The sequence below is a fragment of the Centruroides vittatus genome, unplaced genomic scaffold, assembly GCF_030686945.1.
Source record: "Centruroides vittatus isolate TY-2023 unplaced genomic scaffold, ASM3068694v2 contig_1295, whole genome shotgun sequence".
NCBI lineage: Eukaryota > Metazoa > Arthropoda > Arachnida > Scorpiones > Buthidae > Centruroides > Centruroides vittatus.
In genome coordinates this window covers 411,615-432,261 of record NW_027120824.1, presented here as the reverse complement: position 1 = coordinate 432,261, position 20,647 = coordinate 411,615, and the positions used below count along the sequence as shown (strand labels likewise).

The window sequence follows — 20,647 nt, the reverse complement described above, 5'->3', positions numbered from 1 at the left end:
TAAGACATAGGGTGTCATCTTGACGTGGAATAGATCCTATAATTACAAATATATTTCAGACTCATATTGTCCCTGTTCAGTTGTTACATATTAAACTGTACCAAACAAACGTACAAATAAATTCCGAATTCTAACATTATTATTAAAATATAAACCACGAAATAAACTTACGTTTGCTGTAAAAATCAAATTATTAAATACATATTTAGCATTCAAATGTTCAAAACATTATTAAAATCAATAAGATATATACCATAAGACAAGAACACATTTAAAGTACAAATAAAGGAAAAATTGAAGATTTTTCAACTTGCTTTTAGAAATGCCTTAAACATTATTGTAGGTCCCCTCAATATGAGTCTGAAGTTTAACCGTACATTGTCTTCCAAACTTTTAGCTAGCTCATGCCACTTTCTCATGAAATTCCAGGAGTTATATCAGCAGAATATTATTATAACATTGCCACATTCAAATTAACAGGCGGAAACGAATGCAGAATGGCTCGGTTCCTAAATGTCAAAAAATATTAATAAAAACTGGAACAATGGAACAATCAATATCTGTGCCCCGAATCTGCTCCAGCTCCAGGGAAGAAACCCATTGCGCTTGACACTAACTTGAGGGTAACTGACATAGCGTTTACATTATCCTTAACTCCAAATCAATCTGTACTTTAATTACATTTTACTTACTTATTCATTGTTTGATATAGTTCTAGAGTTGTAATTTTTTAGTATGAAACTTGCATCAATTCTATTACTTTTTTTAAAATCCGTTAATAAATGGTCCTTGGGGAGAGACATGCGTAGCCAGCCAAAAACGTTTGATTAATTAATAGATATTCTGTATACTAGAGTTATTATTAATACAGGTATACCTCACCTTACGTCGGTAATTGGTTCCAGGAGAGGTGACGTAAGTCGAATTTACTTGTCACTAGGCCAAACCACAAATTACCATTTCCACTTGTGTCTTTTGTTTATAAATGCGTTTTTAATAATATATGGTTAATAAGAATCTATTTCAAGCTTATAAACAAATAAATTTTAGTTTTTAATATGGTACAGAAAAAACTTTACGAATACATGTACGTACTGTACAGCACATAGTTGTAAATGTACATGTTTACAATTTGGTGACGTTTACAGTATATCGCAGACTGTTTATTTCTAAATGTTATTTCTCTAAGACATTATAAAATATTATGATTTTTTAAGGATAAATAACAAATACGGTTATTAGAATTATTTTGCGATAGTAGAAAATGAACTAATTTATGTTAAATTTACCGATATCGACTAGCGACACGACAACGACGCGAAACGGTAGATGTTGGAACTACGTGGAAAACGCCAATACTAAGCCTTTAAAGACAGCTAAATAAGCCAACAACACAGAAACATAGATGTTTTCGTGTTTCGTTCTCTACGATTTATGATGATTATGAACAGTAAATGTTAATATATTTTAATATGATTTTACGTGCTTTTAACGCTAGTGACGTTACGACTTTAATATTTGTGGCGGACAGAGTTAAAATCGAATAAAATAACTTAAACTTGATTTTTATTTTACCATAAACTTTTTTGATAAACGACGTATATAACAGAGAACGACGTAACTCGAGGTATACCTGTATATGAAAGTAAAAACGTTATCCTCTTAATGAAAAACAGTACTTTCTCCTATCACGAAATTTATTTTAAATGTATTAAATAAATAAATGTGAGAAATTAATTATTTTCACAAAAAATTTTATTTTAAAATCACTTTAAAATACTTAAAATTGTTGACAAATTTATATTGGCACATTTTCAATCGTAATTTTTTAAACAAAATATATATTGGCTGATCAATGATATTCAAGATGAACTTCATAATCTTCTTCCCAAGCAAATGTTACACTGCATTTATTGCAATGGTAAGACGAATTAGTCAATGAATCGTGTATTGTTTTGTGTTCTTCAAAGCCTTATGGCTGCAGAACATTTGAAGACAAATAATGCAATTAAATGGGTATAGATTGTGCATTATACGATGAGCATTCAAGTTAGCTTCAGTTTGAAATTGACTATTACACACAAGACAAATTAATTGTCTGTATTCAGAAAGAGTGGAAAGATGCTGAATTAAATGATTTTCTTCTTCGAAACGACGATTGCTGTTAACATAATCGCTTGGAATTACATTTGAGTAAGTCGTTGTATTGTTACTTTCTTCTATTCCAGGAGAGAAATTTTGATGGGGAGTTTCATACTTGTGTAGTATTTCTCTCAGATGTCTTCTGCAATGACAATCTAATATCCATTCTTCAGGAAAAGATTTATTACACATTTTACATTTGTGTGATGTTTCTCCGATGTAGATTTTTTGATGATGAGTTAAAGAAGATTTGTTCCTGAAACGTTTATTACATATTCTGCACTCGTAGGGTTTCTCACCCGTGTGGATTCTGACATGGCAATTCAAACCGCTCAATTGAGCAAAACATTTATTACATGTCATAGATTTGTATGGTTTTTCTCCCGTGTGTGTTCTGTGATGACGTTGCAAATTGCCAAATTCTGCAAAACTTTTATTACATGTTTTACATTTGTATGGTTTTTCTCCCGTGTGGATTCTGATATGACAAATTAAACTGTGTTTACGAACAAACGACTTATAACAAATCGCGCATTTGTACGTGATAGTACTAGCCATGCCTACCAACACCTAGAAAAGAAAAACGGTATTTTAGAGTTATTCTATTACATTGAAATTTTTCCTTAAATTACAGTTAATAACTACTGTGAGATCTGGAAATCCCCTTGAACGTAAAATTATAATAAATTATATCCGAATTAATAATTACTCCTTTCTTATATCCGGATATAATCCGAATATAATACGAATTATAATAAAATTGTTCCCTATATTGAATCGAAAATTTTCCTATTATAAACATCCTGCCTAAAAACGGTCCTGGACGAGAAAATATGCGTCCCCAGCCGTATAACTGTCAACTATGCATTGTTCTTACGCTGAATACAGATCATCTTGCAACTTAAGTCTATAGTTAGCGCCCGAATTCGCCGTATTGTTTCCAATCCCGGGAACACCTATGGCCTAAGCACATGCACAAGCAGATGCAAACTTTCCCAGCAAAAAGCTATATAAGATGCTTCCTTCCTCCATTCAGGGGAGTCAATCATCGATTTAGATCGAGTCGCGATCTTACCCTTTGTGCCTACGGAATATATTTGACTTTTGTGCCTCAAGTGCCACCGACCCTTCCCTTTAAAGGAATATTCGATCATCGTGACCAACCGCATATTTGAATTACTGATTGTCCAAGAGTTATGAAACCTATTTCTGTGGAGGAGAGAGAGAGAGAGAGAGCTCTCTCTCTCTCTCTCTCTCTCCTCGCATGGTAGGGATATATATCTTTTTATAGGTCCCCTCTTTTTTTTGTCGGATTTTTGTAACGTATATTTTGTTTTCCATTAAATCGTTGTTATCCGGAGCGAATATCGTCCTATTCCTCCTCATCGACCAAATAATCAACCTAACCTAATCCGGAATTCGCCCGATAGCCGAGATAATTATGATAACAATCGAGGCGCGCGACAACGAAATGACTCCCCACAGAGACGGGAAAGAGGTCCGGACAGTAACCGGGTCCGTTTCCGACCGCAGCCTACCGCTGAGGATCGAACCCACTAGACAGGCAAAATAGGACTAACGACAACCTTTTCAGGACCTAACCCCATCATATTAGTCTATGTTAACAACGTTCCTGTGAAAATGCAAATTGACCCTAGAGTAAAGCGCACGCTCTTATCAAATACCCTAGCCAATAGATTAAAAGGAAAAGCTCCTATAAAGTTTAGACGTAAACAAAAATTAGGAAACGTCTTAGGAAAGCCAACCACCGCCATAGGAACGGACGGCAATACCCACTTTTAAATTCCGAGGAAGGAAAGTTAATATACCCTGTGATATCGTACGAGCCGAGGTCACAACCCCGTGTGAAGGGATTTTGGGACAAAACATCATCGAAGCCGCCAGATTAACCCTAGACCTTGCGAATGCTCAAATAGTTCTACCTAATCGGAAGACGATACATTTTTAACTAAACACCCAACCGCCATATTGTAATCCATTTGTATCTTTATTTTATATTATCCTAAAAATTATTTTATACCTTCGTATTCGCGTTATATTCCACATTATTTTAACGTTTAGTTTACCCCTTTGAGAAATTTTTATGTTTAGCTAGTTTTGATCTTAGAAAAGATTATCGAGAGAGAGAGTAAATCAACAATTATTGTAAATCTTCTTACCTCTGTATCGAACTCTGTGATAACTTTAAGCACCTTTTCACTGATCTTTACTTTTTTTAAGAATGAACAGTCCAATTTTAGCACCTCAACCCGTAGAATGCTGATTCACGAAACCGCTACGATCAGACAACCGATTTAAGTGCCAGTAATCCATCCACGTGGACACACTACAAAAGAAAACAGTAAATGTCTAGAAGTACTGAATGGGGCGTTTTTTTTTCTAATTTTGCTCTCTTAAGACACCTGTCTAGTAGACGTGTCCTAAATACATAGACATTTTTGGGGGCGAAGCGTATATTAAGAGCTATAAGCGAAAACTCATCGGATTACTTACCGACTGTGCACGGTGGGAGCCGCCTTTGTTTAACGTTGTTCACATTGCGGAGTAGCACGTTGGACGGCGGACGCTTACAATTCGTGTCACGTGACCTCGATCACGTCATCCAGTCACGTGACTAGCTCTCTCGACATCATCGGTCACATGACTACAGCTTCGATGCGTTTCCGGTCAGCTATATCACGTGATAGAGCAAAGACGTAGAGCGCGTTCGTTAATAGCGATCGTTTGTAAACATTGAGAACGAACGACAGACAAAGAAAGAAAAAGATGGCGACGTCCGTAGTATCGACAGTATCGTGACAGCAGGATCTATAATTTTAAAATAAGCGTTTTTAGAGACAAAATTGGAAAAAAGGCTTTCAATGTCATTCAAAGTAGTTACGAAAAACTTTCGAGACAACACTTACCACTTATAGTATATATGTATATACCCACACGGTGATGTATGTTGACGTGCGCTTTCACAACTTGTAATTTTTCATTCATAAAACTACATAATGGACACTAAAACTGCGGAACTATCTGAGCCATGGAGCACGCGCTACGTTGCCTTCTACCGTAAACTACTATTACAAACGTTGTCGCGTCCGACAGCGAGCTTCCCGCCAGAATGTAGAAACGAGTTCAGAATTATCCTTTATTGCTAACACGTGACTACTTTTTGGGGGCAACCGGCATGGACATTTGACGAACTTTGCTCGAGTTACGCTTCCGTAAAACTGGGACATTCTATAACGAACTTCACGAGTTAAGATTTTTGACAACGACGATTTATTTTTCGAGTTTAACTTGTTAAAAAGAGAACGGAATCAAATTACTTTAAAATTCAGATTAAATGTTTATAAATATAAATTTATTATCTAAATTTATAAACATATATGTTTTATATAGCCTAATTATTTTAATTTAAAATGACTAAATTTAGATGCAACACGCCTCACAGCAATGTTCACACACCCCTTTTTTTCATTAAGTAATAGGAATAAAAAATCTAACCATGGACTAGCCCAATGAATATTGTAATTAATATCTTAGTTTGGTAAGATACAGCTTCACTCACGGGATCATTGCGTAACGAAATTTCATATCGGTGATCGAAAAAATTACAATGTTGGCTAGGAAAAGGTGGAAGGAGTGAAACTCACATTTTTATTTAAATATCGTAGCAAAGTAATTAAAAACTATTTCAAACATGTATTAAGTGGCAGACAATACACGACTCGAACGTAAGAAGTTACACGATACTGTTTGTTATAATCGTGCGGTCAAACCAAGAAAGCCAAATCAAGATGCCTTTCCTATTACTTCAAAATCAAAATATGTATATGATACTTTTTTTATGGGAAGTGTTTAATGTGAACATTATATTGTAATTTATCTTCGATCGTTACGTATACGGTATTTGTTGTCAGTTAATTCTTTGACGAAACTGGTATCAGAATATTGCGGGTGTAACTCGTAATAATAATATCGTCTGCTTGGATTAATTAAAATATTTTCTTTTGAAATTATTTGGAAAAATAATTTGTTTTCTTACACCCCATAGCTACCTGTCAATCTTCATTACAGACCCTTTATAACGTATGAGTGGAATCCTTTCAAGGTCCACTGACAGTTTTACAAGTTCTGAGAATTTGAACTCAACTAATTAGACGCCTTTTGCTGATGTTGTACCTGTGTTCCTTTAATCTAATCCCTAGGTTTCTATTAGTGACCCCAATGTAGTTTTTATAAATGCCTAGTTCTTGGTTTTCATAAGGAATTTTGTACACTCCAGCCATTCTTTCTTTATCAATGTTGTCAGTGTACAAAATTCCTTATGAAAACCAAGAACTAGGCATTTATAAGCTGGAGTGTACAAAATTCCTTATGAAAACCAAGAACTAGGCATTTATAAAAACTACATTGGGGTCACTAATAGAAACCTAGTAATTAGACGCCTAAAATGTGTAAAATATTTGAATAAATACATCAATTTCCCAGCTTAAGGAAGTATGCAGCAAAAATTCCAACGTTATTTTCTACATAAAGCAGATACTAGCTCAGCCAATAATTAGTCTAATTCACAAAACAACACCTGCCACTTTTTTAAAAAAGTATCACCAGTGGAATCATTTTTATTTTCGTTTTTTTACTTCTTATTCCCACTATAACGATTTTATTGTATATTTATTTATTTATATTACCATGTTCTTCCTTTTTGTTTTTATTTTTATTTTTTATTTTTGTCCGTTACTAATGGTTTGAATTTTTTCAAACAATTGTATTCTTTTAATGGAACGATAATGTTTTTTTTTTTTTGAAAGTTAAAACCTGAAGATGGCTTATTGAGTAAGCCGAAAACGTTAGTTTTCTCAATAAAATTGTCTCAGCTATAAGTAAATGTGTTGTTTTGTGAATTAGATTATTTTCTACAACTTTTTCATGTGAATAGTTTTTCGTAATGAATTTAGTAAGAATTAAAACAAGAAACCGGCTAGCAGACACATCGAAAATAATTTAAAACTAGCAGTGACTAATATTTAACCAAACATTTCTGATATATTACGTTTACATCATTTCTAGAAGCTAAATTAAGTACAGTATATGTTTATTTATTTGTTTATTTAACTAAACGACATTATGGCCATTGGCCTTTTCCAAGTGTCGACAAAAATACATATACAGAAAATAAACAATCAACAAAACAAAAAAAGAACAACAAAAATAAATAATACACAAAATTAGACATCGTTCAATTTTTTAACAACTCGTTTAAATTGCCCATAAGTTCTCAGATCTTTATATCCTTTTAAAGAATTCCAGTTATACATCAGTCGGTAGATCGGTGCATCTCGCCAAAACAGTGCTTAACTCTTGGTAGAATCAAATTCTTTTTTTCTATTGACAGTTATAGTTAGAGGTCCTAAAGTGTTTATTTAACTTATCACTTATGTAATAAGTGATGAGTTAAGATTAAGTATAATATTAGCTAGAATCTTATACTAAGCTTAAGATTAAGAATAATAACTAATAACTAAGCTTCTTAACTATAATATAAGCCAAACATTTATTTAAACTTCAAAAAATGTTTGAAATATGAATATATATAAGATTCTTTCCTGCCAGCCAGAAGCTGTATCCCATACGGAAATACCATATCGAAGTTTGGGTTCCATACAAGCGTGATATAAACGCAAAACAGTCTCAAAATTTATGAAACTCATTATTCTTTTCAATATTCCAATAAATCTAGATAAAGACAATGTTAGATTATTTATATGATTGTTCCATCGTAATTTATCATCAATTTCAATACCGAAATATTTTACGGTATTAACTCTTTGAATACGTTTATTATTAATTCTTACTTGTATATCATCTAAGTTGACTTTTTTGTTCTTATTTGATAAATACAGTAGAGCATCGATTATCCGACTTAATTGGGGACTGGGGTTGGTCGGATAACTGAAAAGTCGGATAACCGAAAAGTATGAAAAAATACATTATTAGTATAGTGTATTAGGCCTGGTTTAAATACTAGCCTCCCTTTCACGGTCGAGCCAGTGCTGCCAGCTAAAACATGCAAAAATTTAACAAAAATAATATTAAAGTAGCCAAGACATAACCAAATATTGTAGCGCCACATTACTAGCAAACATTTGAATTTGCAGACTAGAACGCGGTCGGTTAACCGATAAGTCGGTTAATCGGGGGTCGGATAATCGATGCTCTACTGTATTATTATTTTCGGGAATGGTTTCTATAATATCGTTTATATAAATATTAAAAAGCAGCTATGCTAATTTATAATTACATATTAATAAATAATTGTGATTTACTGGCATTTCTTTTTTCTCTTATCTCTCGTTTGGGGCCTGCGTTAGTTCAAAAGTTTTTAAATACGGCCGATACATAGAAAAAGGTTGCCCATCCCTGATTATACTAAATGATTAAGTATAAGAAGCGCGTATCAACGTATTAAAGTACGAACTTAGTTTTATTTTATTTCATTCATTTAGAAAATATTACATTTACTGCAGAAGGAGAAATCTTATTTCAGATAGAAAATAGTTAAGAAAATTTATTGAAACATCAAATAAATACATTTTAAAACAGTTTTAGACGTTACTAGTAAAATTTCATTTCATAATATAATACTGTAAATATTCTTCGATACAACTATGTAAAATTTTAGATTAACACTGTTTTATTTACAAGTTTAATAAGGGCGCTTTCGTGGATATCCGATTAATCACAATTAAGTGTTGAGACTTTGAAAGCCATATTACGTGTGAAATATAATTTAAACTCTTGCGAAAAATTTAATGACATTGTAAACGACAGCAATCTACTAAAAAATTCACTCGACTGAGAAATATGCGAAAAAAAAGAGTTTTTAAAGATTTATAATAGTATATAAATTTATTATATTTGTAAATTTTACATACATTGAAATTTAAAAAAATAAAACAATACAATTTTTGCGTTCTTTGATAATAAAATTTTGATCTAGAACAATTTTTTTCAAGAAGACAACTTCCTACTCCCCCGTCAATTTTGTCCCGCTTCACAAATGTTAAAATCTGGTCACCTTAAAGAAAATAGAACTTAAACTTAATTACTTTATACTCCACTTACACTCATTCTGAAATAGATCCCCTGCTGGACTGTAAATGGTCAGCTACTCCTACCTAAAGAAAGAATTACTGTCATGTGTGTCATATGTACTGTACAGCTAAAATAGTGATAGTTGAAGAAAATACCGTACTTTAATTAATCCAAGCAGACGATATTGTTCCTTGTTCATTTAGTATAAGGTCTACTAGTTTACTAACATCATTAAAAAAAACTATTTTTCCTTCAATGAATTCTCTATGTTTTGCTTACGAGCAATTCATGAAAATGTGTCATTTTTGTTATTTCCCGAGTCTACACAGTACAAGAAAAATTTATCTGCGCAGTTTTCGAAATGGACTCGCATTATGGTGCTTGTATATGTAAATATTTATGTAAAAATGAATTATGTAACATAATACATGTTTTGCGTTACTTAATGCTGTGTTTGTATTCCTTTCTTAAACGTTTAACCGTTAACAGTAATATTAAAAATATACACTACTTTTTCTACAAAATCTCTTTTAAAAGAGTAATTTTCTAGAAAAGATTTAAGGGTGCTACAACCACAAGTAAATTATAAGATTTTACTGCTTTTTAGGATGGATTGTCGCTTAACGCCTTCAGAAGTCTTTCATTTATCCGACTTTATTCGACTCGAAGCAGTAGGAAAAATTTCCAAGTTTAAAGATTTGTTTTTAATCCGGCGTTACTAAAAAATGAATAACCAAACCTTTTTAGATATCAAGACAAACTTTTACCAGGCGAACGTTTTCGTTACATTAGGCATTAATAATCCAGCCAAATATCTACAAAGGTTACGTTATTCGTTGTTTAAATACATCCGGGTTGGCAATTTTCTGTCGACTACGTTACTTCCGATTTCTTTCAATATGGAATCATTTTTGTATACCTTTTGGTGTGCAGATATTTGCGTGTTTAATTGAAAAGTCTGATAAAAAGTAAAATTTGTGCGATTCATAAAAGAAATTAAAAGAAAGTCGCTCGCGGTCTAACTGGACGTACTCAAACTGTGATCCGCCTTATCATTACAGTCAAACCTGTTTTTATGCGGGGGATAGGGACCGCATAAAAGAAAATGCATAAAAAAAAATCGCGCGAAACTTCACGAGTGGCTATAAAAAATAGTTTTCGCAACATAACTAAAAAAATATTTTTTTATGCGGTGAATAGGGACCGCATAAAAAAAGTCTCACGTAGAAAATAACTCGAAACTGTACGAAATAACTAAAAATTGCTTTTTTTTTAACTCTCTGGGCCTTTTTCTGCAACACCTAATGGAGAAAAAATCCTCTAAGAATTTTGAATTTTTATATTAATTAATTATTTCCACTTAAATACGAATCTAACATTAAAAAGTTAAAAATAATCGTTAAATAATGATTTTATTTGATAAATATAGCTGCAGGAAGTGTTATTTCATTTAACAAGGCGTGAAATTTCACACCCTCAGTCTAAAGCTGGAGGGGAGCTAACTTACCGCATCTGTTCAAATATAACATAATATTTATGGTTTTTATGCTATTAAAATAAGAGGGGACCGAAATAAACGTATGAGAAAAAAATTTTACTGTGTAAAAAATGAAAAAACCTGCTGATGTCATAGAAAACAACCAATAGAGTTTTAAAAAATTTTACAGGCGTCAATTATGTTCCAATTTGTTTGAAATTTTTATATACCGCACAAAAAAAATCGCACAAAACAAATCGCACAAATAAAAATCGCACAGAAAAACACCGCACAAAAACAGGTTTGACTGTACTTTTATTTTAATTCACAAAAGTATCGGTCCGCGAGGTATTGGAATGGAAAAAACACTGGGTGTGAGAACTTCGCTCTGACGCGTGTCGCATCTGTTGTTTTTAAGCAAAACATTATCAAACAGAAAAGTCTTTATGTAGTAGCCTATTAATCCACATCTTACATATAAATTATTGTTATATAACTTTACATTTTTAAATTTAAAGGATTAGTTAGGCTATGTAAAACATACGTGTTTATAAATTTATAGTTATAAACATTTAATCTGAATTTTAAAGTAATTTGATTGTTCTCTTTTTAACAAGTTAATCTCGAAAAATACATCGTCGTTGTCAAACCTTAGCTTGTGAATTTCGTTATTCGCATTTTTCACCGGATGCTCGCCCTCTGGTGTTTAAAAACAAAACTATTCCATCTGGGTCGTTTGATTAATTCTTGTGTATTATCAGCAGTAACTATGAATAACAATAGAAGAAGCAAAGCTTTCTGTTGCGTTTCAAATTGCAATTTCGAAGATTTACGGAAGCCTAATATAAGTTTTTGTCTATTCTCACACGAAAAACAGATGATTATTCGGAAATCGGTCGGTTATATTTATGAGCTTCTCCGAATTGTGAAAGAGTGAATTAGACTTAAGAATTGGCAGTTTCCCGATTGTCCAACTTTCCACGAACAAGTTATGCTGTCAATTTTAAAAGATATTTTCTTAAAGTTAAATTGCCAGTTATTTTGTATGGGACACAGGGTCGGATTTAAGCATTTCGAAGCCTTAAGCCGAATGTAAGTCCCCTTACCAACCCTTCACAATTTTAGAAGTCAATCATACAAAGAAAAAAAATTAAATCAGACTATCTCTCTGATTCAATACGGTTATTGGAAGAGAACGATGTGAGGTTTCACTAGTCTTCTGTTTTATAACTGAATTTAATTAAATTTTTATACCCATTCCTTTAAAAATCTTTTTTAAAATTGGTTTTTATCATTTTTTTTAAAAAAAGACCTTACGTTAATTCTTAGAAAAAAATTAACGAAATACTATACAAAATAAAAAGTAAAGTATGTTCTATAAGACAAAAAACACCTTGATGCTGAGAACGTTTAAATTTAATCAAAAACAAACGTTTTCGGCCCACTCCATGAGCCATCGTCAGGCTAACTACATTCGAATACAATTTCGAACAAGCAATTTCAAATTGAAATAAACTACAAAAGAACTCACGCGCTACGCTGGATAACGTAAACTAAAACTAATATAAACAACATAGAAAATAATAAAATAAAATATGTCAATGTTACATGTGTACATTGTAAAAATCTATAGTCTATAGTTCTCTAGGCAATCCTTTTGCCGTATCTAATGTATTCCTGTGACTTTTTTAATTAAAAACTTCCAAGCTGATGGTAAAATCGCCGCATCCTTGTAATTTAAGCATTTTTTGGTTAAGCCGGACTTATAAATTTCACATTTTTCGGTTGTAGCCGCAAGTGTCGGCGAATGTATCGGTGTTAAGATCCTGGCTTCATCCCATTTCACCACGGACCCCTCAGTGTGCGCCATTTTTGCTAACGTTGTTGTGCATTTACCCTTCGCCACGTCATATCTGTGTTCCTTAATCTTTTTACTTAGGCTTCTCGTCGTGACCCCGATGTATTCTTTATCAATCTTTAACTGGTCGTTGCTGTACGGTATCGAGTACACACCTGGTTGTTCACTCGGTCTAATTGCATCTTTGTCGTTCCTTAGTAGCCTATATATCGAGGGAGCTCTTTTGTATACAATAGTGCTGTTCATGCGGCCCGCAATACCTTCCATGACCGATGATAGACGTTTATTATACGGTCGGAAGGTATTGCGGGCCGCATGAACAGCACTATTGTATACAAAAGAGCTCCCTCGATATATAGGCTACTAAGGAACGACAAAGATGCAATTAGACCGAGTGAACAACCAGGTGTGTACTCGATACCGTACAGCAACGACCAGTTAAAGATTGATAAAGAATACATCGGGGTCACGACGAGAAGCCTAAGTAAAAAGATTAAGGAACACAGATATGACGTGGCGAAGGGTAAATGCACAACAACGTTAGCAAAAATGGCGCAGACTGAGGGGTCCGTGGTGAAATGGGATGAAGCCAGGATCTTAACACCGATACATTCGCCGACACTTGCGGCTACAACCGAAAAATGTGAAATTTATAAGTCCGGCTTAACCAAAAAATGCTTAAATTACAAGGATGCGGCGATTTTACCATCAGCTTGGAAGTTTTTAATTAAAAAAGTCACAGGAATACATTAGATACGGCAAAAGGATTGCCTAGAGAACTATAGACTATAGATTTTTACAATGTACACATGTAACATTGACATATTTTATTTTATTATTTTCTATGTTGTTTATATTAGTTTTAGTTTACGTTATCCAGCGTAGCGCGTGAGTTCTTTTGTAGTTTATTTCAATTTGAAATTGCTTGTTCGAAATTGTATTCGAATGTAGTTAGCCTGACGATGGCTCATGGAGTGGGCCGAAAACGTTTGTTTTTGATTAAATTTAAACGTTCTCAGCATCAAGGTGTTTTTTGTCTTATGATTAATGTAATATTTAATCAATTGATTGTAAAAGCCTTACTGTCCTTAATATTAATATTTAATCAGTTTCATACAAAAAGTATATGCATCCTAAGGTGTGTAGTGCACAGAACTCTTATCGGAATGAATCTCGACATTTTGGTGTTTTCCCGAAGTGTAATTTGTGATTCAATTTTGTTCTGAAACAAACGGTTTGGATTTTTTACCGCCATTTGCAATTTCTATTATTATGCTTTTATTGCCACTTTAATAAAATTATTGCCAGGTTTCGATTTTGGCGCTATGCAGCGCATATATATATCAGAAAAGTTTGGAATATTTTGTAATTGATGCAGAAAAATTTCGATTCTGAAATAATTAGAATCATAAAAATATTATTTTAACAACAGAGTAGAAAAATATTGAATTGCAAAGTATTAATTTTATAGTATTGATTTTCAATAAATATGATTATTTTTAAATTAAAACGTCATCAGTTGCAATAACATGATTTTTAAATTTCATTAAAAATACTAACATTTGGAAAATTAATCTATCTATTGTAGATTTATAAAAGTATTTACCTAAAATATTCTCCATCAAACAGCAGAAACTAGCTTGCCTGATTAGGATTAAATATAAATTACAAAAAGAAATTTTTATAACAAAAAGATATAAAGAAATAAAATTTTCAATCATATTTACGATTGTTCAAAATTAAAATACAATGCTTTTTTATGCAAATTTCGTTAGAGAATCGACAGAAGTAGTGAGTGTTTGTAGTTGCTGGAAGAGAAAGGAAATTGTTCGTGTAAATCGACAGAAATTCGAAGTGAAAATACGACTGGTTTTATTGTGTGAGTATCTGAAATATTTTAAAATTAAAATATTCTTTTACAATTATAATTTATATTATTTTAAGTAAAATGAAATTATTAAATACAGATCGTCTCACTGGGCGGATTGTAGAAACGAGATTGAATTTTCGGACAAATCCTTATTTAGTTATATTTTCGTACAATATCGATTTTGTAAACTTGCTTTTATTATATACAATGCCAATTCCAGAAATTCAATGGATGTGGTCAAAAGTAAAACCTGAGAATTCTTATTTTTAATTTATTATTGGCCACTTTGTTTTCTATTAATACAATAATGCGAAACGGATTATATTTAAAAATTCGTATTTTTACTTAATTAAGGAATCATTGAATGATTTCGTTACATTCTAATGTCATCCAGAAATTATAGTAATTTCGATTAGTGAATTATTTTTTATTTAAATTGTAATGTAAAACGTACAGAGTAGTGTATTGATACTCACGTACGTGAGTGTCCACACACTATGATTAAAAATTAATGTAATTTGCAGCATAGGTTATAAAGTTGTGGTACTCAGAGAACTTTGTAGCCCTGATAAATAAGCCAAAATTTGTGGACATTCTAATTTTGTTACGAAAAATGGTGTGCTACATAATAAATTGCGCTGCAAACAGAACTGTAAAACTATATAAATTTAAAAAGAACTTTCTGGTTTCAGTAATTTTTGGTAAAAGTCAACACGGCAGCAGCTGCTACTATACTATAACATAATTTGCATCTACTTTGAAATTCACTTTTATCGACAAATAAAATTACACTATAGAATATGGAGACTATTATATGTTATAGTTGAAAGATATATCCTGATGTAAAGAATTCTCAACATCATATATTGTATTCTAAAACACGTAAGTTACTATCAGGATGTATAGTTATTAAGTGTAAATTAAGAAAAAATTGCAATATCAATAAAATAGCTCTGAAATGCATTGTTTCTTTTGTAGGTGTTGATAGACATGGATAGCACAATGACATATGAATGCAAGATTTGCGATAAGTCGTTTGCTAGTAAACAGAATTTAAGTTGTCATCTCAGAATCCATACAGGAATAACACCCTACATATGTAAAACATGTAATAAATGTTTTACTGATTCGACCAGTTTGAAGCGACATCTCAGAACTCACACGGGAGAAAAACCATACAAATGTAAGACGTGTAATAAATGTTTTACTGATTCGACTAGTTTGAAGCGACATCTCAGAACTCACACGGGAGAAAAACCATACAAATGTAAGACGTGTAATAAATGTTTTACTGATTCGACTAGTTTGAAGCGACATCTCAGAACTCACACGGGAGAAAAACCATACAAATGTAAGACATGTAATAAATGTTTTGCTCATTCAAGCAATTTTTATGACCATCTGAGAATCCACACAGGAAAAAACCATACAAGTGTAAAATATGTGATAAATGTTTTACTCAGTCGAACATCTTAAAACGTCATATCAGAATGCACACAGGAGAAAAACCATACAAATGTAATACATGTAATAAATGTTTTGTTCAATCGAGTGATTTGAGTCGTCATCAAAGAATTCACATGGGAGAAAAACCCTATGAGTGCAGAATATGTAATAAACGTTTCAAAACCAAATCCTCTTTAACTCATCATAAAAAAGTCTACATCGGAGAAACACCACACAAATGTGAAATATGTAATAAATCTTTTCCTGAAGAATGGATATTAGATTGTCATTGCAGAAGACATCTGAGAGAAATACTACACAAGTGTGAAACACCCCATCAAAATTTCTCTCCTGGAATGGAAGAAAGTAACAATACAACGACTTACTCAAATGTAATTCCCAGTGATTGTGTTAACAGCAATCGTTGTTTCGAAGAAGAAAATCATTTAATTCAGCATCTTTCCACTTATTATGAATACAGACCATTGATTTGTCTCATGTGTAATAGTCAATTTCAAACTGAAGCTAACCTGGGTGCTCATCGTATAATGCACAATCTATACCCATTTAATTGCATTATTTGTCTTCAAGTGTTCTGCAGCCATACGGCCTTAGAAGAACATAAAACAATACACGATCATTTGCCTAATTCGTCTTACCATTGCAATAAATGCAGTGTAACATTCGCTTGGGAAGAAGATTATGAAGTTCATCTTGAATATCATTGATCAGCTAATACAAATTTTGTTTTAAAAATTTCGATTGTAAATATGCCAACAAAAACTTTGTTGACAATTTTAAGTATTTTGAAGTGATTTTAAAATAAAGTTTATTGTAAAAATAATAAATTTCTTACATTTATCTATTTAATACATTTACATTAAATTTAGTGATAAGAGAAAGTACTGTTTTTCATTAAGAATATAACATTTTTAGTTTGATATATTGATAATAACTCTAGTACAGGGTGTCCCAAAAAGTGGTACTCACTCTTTGATAGACGAATAATAATATGTTTATTTAATTTAGTAATACGTTTTAAATTAATGTATTTATTTATTTGTTTATTGATTTAACTTCTTAGGACTGTGTGTTTGTCAAGACACGTCTATTTACAAAAAATATTTATATATTTGACAATCAAAGAGTGAGTACATCTTTTTCGGATACCCTGTATATGTATACAGAACATCTATTAATCAATAAAACGTTTTCGGCTGGCTAGGCATGTCCCTTCTCAGGATTCAATTAAGTGATTCGCTTCTTAATCCGAGATATCGCTGACTGAAGATTCCAGTTACTCCAGAAAGACTTTGATGAAAATCTGGACTTTATTTAGGTGTTGTTAACGTAAAGAAAACCGCGTAACTTACAGCCTGTTTGCCATGCCTGAACCCCTGATTGTTTTATGCATTAGGCTACTGGAGGGCACTTATTAGAATTTAGAAAGTACCATTTAAAAATGAAAACACATGAGTTGTTAGACATTGAAAATTAAATTTCTACTGACTTTTTACAAGATAACACTTTCGATTCCACCCAGTCAACATTACCAGAAAACGACCTCAAATAAAATTAATTCATACAGGAGATTTCATTATTAATTACTGTATTTTTAGAGTATTTTCTTGCGATTTAAATGTGGCATAAAAATTTTAGAAGTTGCATTAGCTGATTTACTTTTAATTCAAACATACCATTTGCTTATTTATAAGTAGCACCAATAGATGTTGGTACATGTGAATCAGCAAATCGAATAAAGATGAAAATTAATTGATATACAGAAATACAATAGATATGTTCAGGGGAATGTTATCTAAGTTAGCGTAGTATAAACGTAACTGCTGAGTTTCGTAGCAATTGGCCGAAAGGTCTACGTGTGTGTGTATAGCGAAAAACATCCAAGGAACCTAACATTCTTAAAATGTTTATATATATAAACATTTAGTTTTATATATATATAGAAGGTAAATGATAAATGATCTTACGTTTCGTGTAAAAATCAGATTATTAAATACACATTTTTCTTACGAATCTTCAAATATATTATTAAAATCAACAAGATATATATATATATATATATATATATATATATATATATATATACGCACTATAAGATCACAACACAATTAAAGTACGATTAATCACAATTTGAACTACTTTTATCTCTTACAAGAAGCTTAAAAATTATTGTAGTTCTAACTGATATGTGTCCAAAGTGCATTTTGTTAAATGTACTTAAAAAATATATTCTTGTTACGATAACTGAAATCGTGTCTGAGATGGTTGTATTGAAAATTCAAATTCTTCACTCATTTGTGCAGTAAAGAAATGTTGAAAAATCTTTTGATTTTCAAGTCATCGGGCTATATGCAAAAGTCCGTTTTTTACTTTTATTTTTGGCTGTGGACTCAGTAAAATCCGAAATTGAAAATTGATGTAAACTCCGAAAGAAAATATAGATTTTTAAAAAGTTACTATATCTGATTTTGCGTAGAGAATCAAATTGCCATTGCAGTTTCCCTCGCACTATCCTCCAAACTTCAACCGAGTTTATACCACGCTATCATAAACCCCCGGAGTTACTTCAGAAGCAGAACAGGACCACAGTGTTGCCAAATGTCAAATTAGCAATCAGATGCATAATTAGCGGACATTGCCCTATGGCACGCTTGCTAAATGTCAAAAATAAATGTGAATAGAATAACTAAAGGAACAGAGCAATCAAAATTACTAGTGCTCCTGGTATACTCAAGCTCCAAAAAAAAACGTATTGCACTTGACACTGACTGAGGTAACTGACATCGTGTTTACATTACCCTTTACTCCAATCAATGTGCGTTTTAATTATATATTACTTACTTATTCATTGTTTGAAATAATTCTAAAAATTTGTAATTTTTTAGTGTTAAACTTGCATAAATTCCATATCTTCTCTTTTAACAACTACACAGAGAACTTGGCTTCTACTGTACTATTTCAGATGCCGATTTTTGCATTTTTGCAAAAACCTAAAATAAAAAATTTTAGAGCCATCTAAAAATTTTCTAACTAGTCTCGAAAGAAAGAGGACCTGATTATTGCTTTTGGTAGAGAACATATCTGTTCTCTACCAAAAGCAATAATCAGGTCCTCCTCCTTTAAATTGACTTGAAAATTTAAAGAAAAAAATTAACATAGATTAAACTTCTTACTTAGAAGGTAATTCTCGTTTTTTTTAAATCAAGCATAATACAAACTATTATTGTAAAATTTTATAATAAAATTTTAAAAAACAAAGATAGTTAACACTGCGATTACTGAATTTGATTCTTATTTAACTAAAGAAAAGTCCTGCTACTGAGAATGCCTTCTTCGATTTAACTGATGAGAGTGGAATCGACTTTAATGCATTTAAGAGAAGATGGATGTTATGTTTTTTTTTTCACCCGTAGCCTGGAAGATTTCTAATTCGTTTTCGAGATGCGTTGCAATACTTATTTTGCTCTCTAGTATTCTTGATTTCTTTACTTCGGCTGCTTTAATCGTGGTAGTTGCTATACTTTATCATTTTCATTCGATTCAAACGATCTTACCCACCACTTGCCCTTCTGCAGTCACGTGATTTTTCGATCGATTTTTGGTTGCCAGGAGTCCAACAGATTTTATTTTTTATCTTTAGATTGTAAAATTTTCGGCTTCGCTCCAAAAATTATAATTACATCTTTGTTTTCTTTATTTTTTTCTACTTTTAAACAGGTAAAATATTTCTTTATTGACAAAAATGCTTTATTTGTGTCAAATTTAATGTAATTTGAAACGAAAAACGCAAAAAATAAACATATCAAATTTCAACTCGTTGTAATTTATCTCATGTATCACCGATTGCCATCCAGTTTGTAAATAAGGAAGAAATATGACTCATTCAAGTAAAGTCAGTACAAATTTCGTACTACTGCAAGAAAATTTGTCAATAGACTCCGCTTTACTCCCTACTGTGAAAGCAATAAACGTTAATAGATTTATGACCCTATTTTCAATTGCTTCTTTCTGAGTTGTAAATCGACAAATTGACAAAATTTTTATTTTGTTTTACGCATAAGAATGTTTAATTTAAGATTTAACAGATATTTTTTACATTTTTACTCATGAATTTCATTTTTCATTTTTCATGTGATATAATCGTGTGTTAGGCTTAATCAATAACTTTGACATCTAACCCACTTTCAACAGGTAAGGGAGATTTTGTTTACAGGATAATAAGACACTTGGCACGTTGTTGTCATTAACGGTGGGGAGTGGGTGGCAGATCACATGACACTCACTTGCAAGCTTAATATTCTTTCACTAACCTGACATTGACACATGATCTACTCCTCTGCAATTACTAAGAATAACAACTGATGTGGAGAGCTTTTGTTTATACAGTAATAAAACACTTCGCGGTTTATTGTAGAAATGAATGTGACTTTTCCTGCTCTACTCAGTTTACCACAAAAGCAATAAACACTTAACACTGGATATTGACAAACGATCTATTCCTCTCCGATTACAAAGAAACTGATGTCAATTAGTGACAGTTGTGATAATTTTGCAAGTGAAAATCGATATGTTTATTTTTAAGCTGTAGCGTATCTAATTACGAAAAAACGCAAATAAAACATTATAAAGAAAGAAAAGTACAAAAATAAATCATACAATCATAATTTCTGATAACCAGTGGCCATAACATAAATCATTAAGATTGCGTCAATTTGTACATTAA

General features: G+C 31.9%; 2 protein-coding genes across 2 annotated transcripts; one reads left to right on the top strand and one right to left on the bottom strand.

The window, feature by feature from the left end:
* Positions 1-1,935: 1,935 nt before the first annotated feature.
* Positions 1,936-2,700, bottom strand: LOC136989392 (zinc finger protein 570-like). Its single transcript, XM_067287517.1, has one exon. It carries the CDS (start codon positions 2,698-2,700, stop codon positions 1,936-1,938), a length of 765 nt encoding a protein of 254 aa, XP_067143618.1.
* Positions 2,701-15,447: 12,747 nt separating this feature from the next.
* LOC136989382 (zinc finger protein 345-like) lies at positions 15,448-16,631 on the top strand. Its single transcript, XM_067287504.1, has 2 exons — positions 15,448-15,840; positions 15,921-16,631. Exons 1-2 carry the CDS (start codon positions 15,448-15,450, stop codon positions 16,629-16,631), a joined length of 1,104 nt encoding a protein of 367 aa, XP_067143605.1.
* The last annotated feature ends 4,016 nt before the right edge of the window (positions 16,632-20,647 follow it).